The 10,373-nt window shown below is 36.5% G+C and overlaps 1 protein-coding gene across 1 annotated transcript in view; it reads right to left on the bottom strand.

Moving 5' to 3' along the window:
* Positions 1 to 3,977: 3,977 nt before the first annotated feature.
* The window catches only part of EREG (epiregulin), a 12,347-nt gene continuing 5,951 nt past the window's right edge, over positions 3,978 to 10,373 (bottom strand). The window contains exons 3-5 of the mRNA XM_006871596.1: positions 8,245 to 8,368; positions 7,524 to 7,673; positions 3,978 to 4,059 (exon numbers count right to left, since the gene is read on the bottom strand). Coding sequence (XP_006871658.1) covers positions 3,978 to 4,059; positions 7,524 to 7,673; positions 8,245 to 8,368 — 356 coding nt within the window. The remainder of the gene's footprint in view (positions 4,060 to 7,523; positions 7,674 to 8,244; positions 8,369 to 10,373) is intronic.

Here is a 10,373-nt window from a genome sequence, read left to right as displayed (position 1 = left end):
ATTTTATGTCTATCTATATTCCTATGTGGTGTTGTGGGCTAATGCGACAGACTGCAAAGTCGTTTGGACCACAAGGTCGGTGGTTCAAGCTCACCAGCTGCTCCTTGGAAACCCTATACAGGGTCACTATGGGTCAGAATTGACTTGACGGCACTTAACAACAACAACAACATATTTATGTAAGAAAAAAAAAAAAAAAAAAAAAACCTCTATCTCAGATGAAATCCTCACAGTTTTAGAACTTTAATGATACCATGGGTTAGAAAATCTTATTTTTCATGCCAGTTCCTTCTTTTGCTACCAATGTAATCCTGGGCAAATTACTTAGCCTCCCTGTAAAATGATCATAGTTAGGACTGCCTTCCCTATTTATGGGAAAATGAAAGGATCCAAAGAGTTAATAAATAGGTAAAGTATTCCATAGGTTGTAGAAGCATTACTGTGATAGGGGTTCAGAGGGACAAATGCTTTCTGTTTAAGGAGCTCTGGTAGCATCGTGGCTATGAATCTGGCTGCCAACTGCAGGTCAGCAGTTTGAAACTATCAGCTGTTTCGTGGAAGAAAGATGTGGCATTTTGTTCCCGTAAAGATTTACAGCCTCAGAAACTCTGTGTAGGGTCGTTATGAGTCAGAACTGACTCCACAGTACTTAACAACAACAATGCTTTCTGTTTACTCTGGGAAACTAAGCCTCTTGTTTGGCATTCTTGAGACTACTGTGTCCTTTTTAAATCTGCTTTTTAATAGGGTTCTGTTCGTTTGTAACTGTAAAACACTAAGACTTAGAATTTTATAAATAATGTGCTTTTATTTTTTAAAATTATTCATTACAGTAAGACAGAAAATAATGTGATATATTTATATAATGCTTTTCCTTACCAAGACCATTTTATCTTTATTTTTCATTTTTAAAACACATCGTAACTTTTGTTACTTATAATTTCTCAAATGAATTATGAAAAAATAAGCAAAACCAGATTTTTTACAGAGACTATACTTCTCAGTGAGAATTTTTTATGCATGATGCTTACGGCATTTATATTTTTCAATAATACTCTTTCTAGTTCCCATCAAAATAAATAAAAATTAATAGTAGGCTATAAATTATCAATATTCTCCTTCAGTATCTTAAGGTACACGATTATCAAAGCTGATATTGAACATGAACAAATTGATACAATTCAGTACTCTGATAAAATTCATAATCAAAGAAGTTGCTTTAAACTGCATGCAATACAACTTTATGTTCCATAGCATCTTTAATATAAATTGTATACTAAAATGGCTCTTCAAACTTAAAAAGTGCAATGACAGAGTGCAAAAATGCAAAGAAAAAACTGTACTGTCTTACATTTAACATCATCTTATTTGAATAACAACTGTTTTAGATAAAATTATTGTCGAGTTAGAACATTAAAATGTACTCCAGAAACAATGTTTATACAAGTTATAAATCCCATTTCTCCTACATGAAAGACAGTAGAAAATATCAGAAAATAATGGACAGCAAATTAAACAATTTGTTTTTCAAATCTACAGAATGACATTGGAATAATAATGACAAAGTGAATCAGACAGAACTCTTAAAAATTGCATTATTGAATTCAACAGCATTAGACACTTTAGACATTAGTATCATGAATTTGCTGCTTATGAATGATAACAGCTGAATTTGGTTAACTCTTCTCAAGGTTTCAGAACTAAAAACTGTGTTATGACATAGTCATACCAGAGCACCACATTCATATTTCTCATTGCTTTGACTCAATGTTGTTTTCACTTTTCTTAAAACTTCTTCCTAATAAGCCGCTGTGATCACCCTGTGTCCTTTGAGAAAATGTACCAACATTACCCCTTTGGAATCTCTGAAAGCAGTCACTATAACTTCTGAGCTGATCTCTTTGCCTTGAATTGAACTAGCTCAGTAGATTACCTGGGAATCTCTTGTTTTCATTGGACATTGTTTTGGAAGGCACCTTTGAGAGTCTAACACAGGTGTATTACTGAAAGAACTTGTCTGCAGTTGTCTACTGATCACAAGACACGTTTAAGCATGTTTTGTTTGGAGAGAAACAAACAAACATGTATATAGGAATTGGAACCTTAGTAGCAATATATTTTACTTACCCTTGTGTGTGCATGTGTGTATTTGTGTCTAGTGTGTTTCCCTATATGTAAAGGGCCAGACTCAGTCATTTGAATGAGAGTCACATGAACACACAGAAACTATCATGCATGGATGTAAATGGGGGCTAGTCTGGGCACCTCACACTCCAGAGGTCAGCCATGGCTCATTATTTCTTTGTTGCCCTAGCACGTGCCAGGAAAAAAAGGTGGAGGAAGAACAGGTCCTCCCTGACCTGGTATGTGATCCAGAGAGACTCTCCCCAAAGGTTTAGCATTCCATGAGGCAGTTTAGCATGAGATCAGGAGGTGGTGACAGCTATGACTCCTATTGCAGTTCCCAGAGTACTCTTATTAATTCATAGAGACCTTTGGGCTCAGGGCGCAGAAGACTCCTTAGTCTCTTCCAAAATATAAGCAAACAATGGGGGAAGGATACTGGTTTCATCTCAGCCTTCATAGCAAGGTGTGGTTAAGTCTCTGCACTTTAAAACCTTGCGAATTGGTTTGCTCTTACACTATGACTTCCCACCCTATTTTCTCTGCTCCCTGTATTTAAGACAATATTTTAAATATCGAATATTGAATTCTAGTGAAAATCATTTGCTAAGTTGATTTTAATTTTAAACTCTCTTGCACAGAAAACGAAAGAACTGGATCTCTATCCCTAGACACTGTAGAACATTGTCCGAATATACTTAAATATATTATGAATAGTCCATCAAATTTTGGACTAAGATTCAATATTAGAATTCTTTAGCCAAGTTCCAAAGAAAATTCTCTAAAAAGAAGCACAAATTTTGATTTCACTTACAGATTTTTTTTTTCGAATTGCTTCATGAGCAACAATTAACTCATGTAGAATGTTGTACTATATGAAAACAACAAAAAAGGAAGAATGCAAAGCTATAAAATACCCACTATTTACATAAAAGACAATATAAATTAAGTTTTCCAATTCCTTTTACTTAAAGAAAATCTGGTACATGGGTGACAGGAATGGTAGAATAGCTTAAGGAACTGCACACTTCTCCAGGCAGATACACGGGGAGTTATTGCTGAGGACGTGGGTCAAGGGAGCTTATCTTTCCTCAGTTGTTGCTGTCAGTTGTCATAGAGTCAATTGTAACTTATGGAGGGAGACCTGATATGTAACAGAACAAAACACTGCCTGAACATGTGTTATCTTCATGATTCCTTGCCTTAGTTTGTTTCAAATATGTAGTGGTCAGCACAGGACTTGTGCTTGATTCTCCTCAATTCCCATTGCAATATTTTCTAATGCATGACACAGTAATGCTAACCAATACATCAAACTATGAAAGAGTCAAACCAATTATCATTGTTTTGAAAAAGAAAGGAAAATACATCTATTAAATCGATTTGACTATTGTATTTAGGTTTACAGAAATTTGTCATTTGCTGACGTTTCCTAAGCAAGGACTTGGGCATGGCTAACTCATAAGCAAAAATCACTGTGCAGTTGCCACAAGTGGGGCTTCAGAACTTTTGTGGAAAAATTCCATTATCACAATTTCATTTTTTTACAAACTTTTTAAAAGCCTCCTCAAAAAGTATAACCTATGAGGCTTTCAATAAGCATTTAGCCCAGGAAATGATTTTTTTTTTTTACAAAAATATCAATTTTCTTTTATTAAACAGTGTGTGTACATTATATATTAGCAAACAGTCGGTCAAAAATAAAAGAAAAATAAAAAAATATTTCCAATATCTTAAAAATAGAACACTGTTTATCTGACACATAATCCAACATAAATATTATTAATAAAATAAGAGCATTAAAATTAGCCAGGCATGCTGTGCGTTGTTGCCTATAAGCTTGATGGCACCACTCAGACTTGGGGTGATGCTGGATCCCCTGAAGTCACTCTTTCATATTCTCTCTTTGGTTCTTTACTTTTATGGTTTCTGTACCTGGAAATAATCAGAAATCAAACTGTCAGTACTGTTTGTACATAAGAGCTAAATGCATTAACTAATAAAACAGATACATGGACTCAAAAGATATATTAGCATACTATTCCCAAATTGACAAACGTGAATAAATTTAGATTGACCAAGGAATAAACAGTAGGGAGTGAGAGAGTGTTTGTGTAAAGTGGTTAAACACTCAGATGCTAATCAACAAGTTGGTGATTCGAATGTATCAGACTTTCTATGGGCGAAAGCTGTGGCAGTCTGCCTGGAAACTCACTGGGGCCATTCTACTCTGCATCACTGTGAGTCTGAATTGACTTGATGGCAATAGGCTTTGGGTTTGAAAGGGATATGGCCCATGATCAAGTCATTCTGGAAGAAAATAGTGAAACACAGTTAAAAGAACATATTGACTGCAAGACTTCTCAGAGACTTTACCATGAACATGAATACTGTGAAGCTTACAAGAATGACATGTAATTATACTTAAACATGGCTTTGTCTTTCCCCTTACTTTTCTCTTTCATCTTAACTCCTTTCCCTCTCTTTCTCTCTTCATTTTGCTACTATCTAAGGAACTGGTGTGGTGCTGTAGGAAAAGCACTGGATTGCTTACTGAAAAGTCGGCACTTCAAACCCATCAGTTTCTCCTCGGAAACCCTACACAGGGTCTCTGTGAGTCAGAGTTGACTCGACATCATTTCACAATAGCAACCAAGTGCCAGTATCTTATCTAGTGTACTAGATTAAGAAACACCACCTTACTATTTTTTGCCTATCATGTTTATATAATGTTATCAGCCATCAAAATTAAAATGTTAGTATTTATTGGACACTCACAATGTGCTAAATGTTATACATGCATTATTCATTTTATTCTTCCATTTACCATTATTATTTTCATTTTACATATGAAGAAAGTAAAGTATAAATGAGTTAAGTAACCCACCCAAGGTCTCATAGCTAAGATTTAGCATAGATCTATCAAAACTCAAAATCTTCATTGCTACCATTTCTTAAGCTATGCTCCTGATATTCTGGATTTTGTTTCATCATTTAGAAAATGAAGCACGTGGCCTTGAGGAAATTCTATAATGCCTACACTTCTATTTAGCCACTTGTCAGCTCTATGACCTGACGAATGTTAGTTGACCTATCTCTCAGTTTCCCAATCTATGAAGGAAAAGATTGTAGTCAAATAATTTCAAATGTATTTTAGTTTTAATAATAGCTAGTTTGTGACTATAACCAATCAAGAAGATATTATTAAGTTGATAAATGCTTAGACTCAAATATGGGCAAAATAAATTTAATCGTTGTTAAGTGTTATTGAATCTGTTCTGACCCATAGCGAGCCTGTATAGGGTTTCCAAGGAGCAGATGATGAGCTTGAACTGCAGACCTTGTGGTTCAAACCAACTTTGCAGTTTAGTGCATAAACCTACAGCACCACACCAGGACTCCAAATTTAATAGATGTTGTTGCTGTTGTTAAGTACTGTTGGGTCAGTTCTGACCTATAGCGACCCTATGTAGGGTTTCCAAGGATTGGCTGGTGAGCTTGAACAGCCAACCTTGCAATTCAAACTGACTGTGCAGTCCAGCACATTAATCTATAGCACCACACCAGTAGTACACTTATAATAATAGTACACTTTCAGACAATCAAAAGTATAAGTGTACCATTTCTTGGGGGTGAAAAGCATCCAAATCTACACTGAACACCTATTACCAGTTTCAAAATAAGTATTTTATGTAGACATTTTAAAGGCAACTATTATTAAATAATGCACACTGTGTTCCCATGGCCTTTCAGAACCCTAAGAACCTGCCAGCCAGTATGACAAACTCTCAATTCCAATGGTCATTCTCTTATTTATTTTGTTCTTTTCAATTATCAGCATAGTGATAGTATTGCACATGAAGCTGGAATATGACTGTTTAGGGGAGTTGACATGAACCACTTTTCAACAACTAAGTTGCGTAATTTTCTATACTTGTTGTGTGCCTTCAAGTCAATTCCGACTCATAGCAATGCTATGCAACAGAGTAGAACAGTCACATAATGCTGCAAATTCCATGGTAGCAGACTGCTACATCTTTCTCCTGCAGAGTGGTCAGTTAAAAGCATGGATGCCAATTTTCAGTTGGCATCCAAGTGTTTAACCACTGTGCCATCTCTGCTTTAAATTTTAAGTTCTTGAGCACCTGGGGCTATTGAGTTACACAGTTTTATGTAATACAAATTAGTTGTTAATTGCCATTGTGTTGTGTGCAGCTCATGGCAACCTTATGTATAATAGAATGAGATATTGCCCAATCTTTTACCATCTTCATGATCTTTGATGTGTTTCAGCATATTGTTGTGGCTATTGCATCAATCCATCTCACTGAAGGCTTTCTTTGTTGTTACTGGCCCTACGGCACTGTGGTAGCTGAGTGGTTACGAATTCGGCTGCTAATCTCAAGGTCAGCAGTTCGAAACTACTAGCTGTTCTGTGGGAAAAAGATGAGGCTTTCTGCTCCCATAAAGATTTACGCCTCAGAAACCCTGTTCAGGGTCACTATGAGTCAGAACCGACTCCACGGTACTTAACAACAACAATAGCAATGTGGGTTAATGAGCTGGACTGCAAAGCCGATTTGAACTGCAAGGGTGGCAGTTCAAGTTGGCCAGTTGCTCCTTGGAAACTCTATATGGTTTCACTTTGGGTCAAAACAGACTTGATGACACTTAACAACAACATTTTATTGAACATGATGTCTTTTTATAGGGACTGATCTTCCCAGCACTATATCAAACAGTGTTCCATTGTTATCCTTAATGTTTTCATTGGCTAATTTTTGGGAGTGGATTTCAAGGCCTATTTTCCTAGACTGTCTTGGTCTGAAAGGTCCACTAAAATCTGTCCACTAAGGACAGGTCCAAATATCCTGTTGATATCTGAAATATAAGTGGCATCATTTCTGTCATCACAGTAACATACAAGCCACCACAGCGTGACAAATTGACAGACAGGTGATAGGTGACAAAATTCAATATTAATAAATTAAATACAGGCAGCTTACTATAACATTAGCATCATGTTTCTGATTTAATTTCATGCACATTATCATATTCTATACTAAATATAGTCCTATAATAAAGAGAACACTTTTTATCTTTTAAAATTTATTTTAATGAATGAACTGAGATTCTAAGTTTGATTTGCATTAAGGTAACACAGATAATAAGTACTCAAACTAGTAATAGAATTAAATGTTGTTATTCTGTTTCATTCTGCTGTGTATAGGGTCGGTACCAATTCAATGGCACCTAACAACAACAACAACACTCTGTCTCTGAAACACCTGTTATCAGTGCAGATTACATTTTTGCTCTAAATAATACTTTGTCCTTATGTATGGCTGTCTCTTTCTGCATGAAAGATATGCGAAAGTAATTTGTAGGTAGAGTCTTACCATCTGCAAAAGTAGAACATGGAACCTGCAACTATGACAAGAAAAAAGATAGTAAGAATCACAGTTAAAGCCACATATTCTTTGCTCAATGGCTGGCGGACGGTTAAAAAGAAGTGTTCACATCGGACACCAGTGTATCCCACTTCACACCTAAAGGAAAATGGAAGAGAAAAAACTATTACTTATGGGGGTAGGGGAGTCATGATTATAAATTAGTTTTTTAAGAATTAATTTCACATTGCAATAAAAGGTTTACCCTTTTTTTGTAAGAATGAATTCAAAGAGTGACTTAGGAGCTGGAACAACATTAATCAAAGAGTTCCATTAGCCCTCAGGCTATAATAGACTCATGTAGTGTGGCTTAAAAAAAGGTCTGGTTCCGTTTCCAGGGTGGCCAACAATCTAGAATAGTGTCTTGTGTAAATTTTGTATGTTTGGGTTTTTTTTTTTGCTTAAACAATGTCTTAGACAGAACTCCATTGACAGAGATGTCCATGTGGGTTGGAGACAAGTGAAATCCTCCCCATTCTGTACACTTGAAGTATGTTTACTATTGAGTCTATTTGTTTCCTCATTTGAAAAACACAGTTGATCCAGTTTTCAGTGATACACAGAAACTGCATTCTAACAGCCCATGGAAGTATAGGATAACTTCTAAGGATCAAAGAGAAAAAAATAGGCATTGTAAAAAATTCTTTTTTTCAAGAAGGTGGCATATTACTTGCAGTAATGTTCATTCATGTCCACCAGGTAGATGCACTGTCCATGCAAACAGTATCCTTCCATGTTGGAGCCACACTTGGTTATTGACACTTGAGCAACCCGTGGGTAGTCTTCTGTCTGCACTAGGTAGGAAGGAAATGGAAAGTTGAATGCGTTCTGTTGCCTACTCTGCAGCACGAATTGCCCTTTTATAACAGTAACTAGGTCATATGTCACTCAGTTGGAAAGAATTCTTTTGAGTTAACACACTCTCCGGACCAATAAGGAGCCCCTGGGAGGTGCCAATGGTTAATGAGCTCAGTTGCTCATTAAGAAAGGTTGCAGGTTCAAGTCTACTGACAGACACCCTGAAAGAAAGACCTATTTCCTAAGCATCAGTCATTTAAAACCCTATGGAGCACAGGTCTACTCCGACATACCCGCGTTCTCCATGGTTTGGCACTGACTCTACAGCAACTGTTAGAACAGTGTACAATGAAACACCTGAACCAAAAGGAAAACATCCAACTGACTAAACAAACTATGTGAAACTGAAACTTTAATTTTCAAGAGACGACCTTTAAGAATAGGAGAAATAAATGCATGGTATGCACAAAAAAGCATTACCTTCCAAAATAGGTATTTATTACTTTTTCATAGTTTGTCTATTTTTTTCCAATCCCAAAATAATTCTGAAACTCATCACTCCAAAAGCAAATTGCAAGCTGAAAGTGTTAGTTAATTCGTGAGAGTTTAGCTTTATGGTGGAGTGTGTGTGTGTGTGTGTGTGTGTGTGTGTGTGTGTGTGTAAGACTTGCACGGTGGCTTCATAGGATAAACACTGGGCTGTGAACCAAAAGGTCAGTGGTTCAAACCCATTAGCCATTCCAAGGGAGAGAGATGAAGCTTTCTGCTCCCACAAAGACTTTTTAAAAAGCCTCAGAAACCCAATTGTTACTGTTGTTAAGTGCTGTCGAGTCACTTCTGATCCATAGCAAGCCTGCATAGGGTTTTCAAAGAGCAGCTGGTGAGCTTGAACCGCCAACCTTGTGGTTCACACCAAGTTTGCATTAACCCACAGTGCCACACCAGGACTTGGAAACCCTATATAGGGTCGCTATGAGTCAGAACTGAGTGGAAGGCACTTAAGAACAACCACCAGACTTATTTGGTGTTCATTCCCAAAGTTTTAAGTTCACAATCAAGCAAGTCAGTCAAGGTCTGCAAATTCTTTAATAATAACACCTGAACATTAACCAGGAAAACTGAGTTAGAAATGTCTCTTGTCAAGAGAATGTAAGCATAAAAATAAGATACTTTATTAGAAACACGGATACCACCTACATTTTGAATGTTTTAGCTACTAAAATGTAAACAAGGCTTGTGAAATAAATTTTTAAAATGGCATTTGCTTATGAGATTTTTAGCTCAAATAACAGTAACAACTATAATCACAAAGGAGGATCTAGGAGGTCAACAAAACCTCCAGAGTCCAATGGTGAAGGACAAGAAGGAAGATATAGTTGTTAGGGAAAATATCCTAGTTACTCAAGATAACCTTTGAGGCTATAAACTCAAGTTTTGTATATAAAGTCGATCTTCCTTAGATCCATGTTTAGAGTATATTGGGGTGTCCGTGAGGTTGACGGTTCTAATTCACCAGGGGCACCATGGAAAGAAAGTCCTGAGATCTACTTCCGAAAGATCACAATCATTGAAAACGCAGGCAATGGTTCTACTTTGAAACACAGAGGTCTCCATGAGTTGGAATCAACTTGACAGCAACTGATTGGCTGATAGTTTTGGGGTCCTTGAGAAAAAAAAAAGATTGTGCCTTACTACCTCTGTATTCTGTGTGCATCAGGAAAATATTGGAGTCTTGGTGTGGTGCTGTAGGATAAGCACTGTGGCCAGGGCCATAATTAATTAAGGAATTAAAATAAGTAAATTGGGACATATTAATCGAGAAATTAAATAAATGAGACATGGGGAAAACCTGTGCATGAAGAATTCATTGTCTTTGCAAAGCAACAATGAAATACTTTCTTTTCTTTTTCCTTTTCTTTCTTTCTTTCTTCCTCTCTTTGGATGGCAGAGCCACAAAGAGTTGTTTTATTATTTTTATGCACAGACCCCTAGTGGAATTTT

This window comes from Chrysochloris asiatica, unplaced genomic scaffold (assembly GCF_000296735.1).
Source record: "Chrysochloris asiatica unplaced genomic scaffold, ChrAsi1.0 scaffold00169, whole genome shotgun sequence".
Classification (NCBI taxonomy): domain Eukaryota; kingdom Metazoa; phylum Chordata; class Mammalia; order Afrosoricida; family Chrysochloridae; genus Chrysochloris; species Chrysochloris asiatica.
The sequence above is the reverse complement of the archived record's forward strand: the minus strand, read 5'-3'. Positions and strand labels throughout refer to the sequence as shown.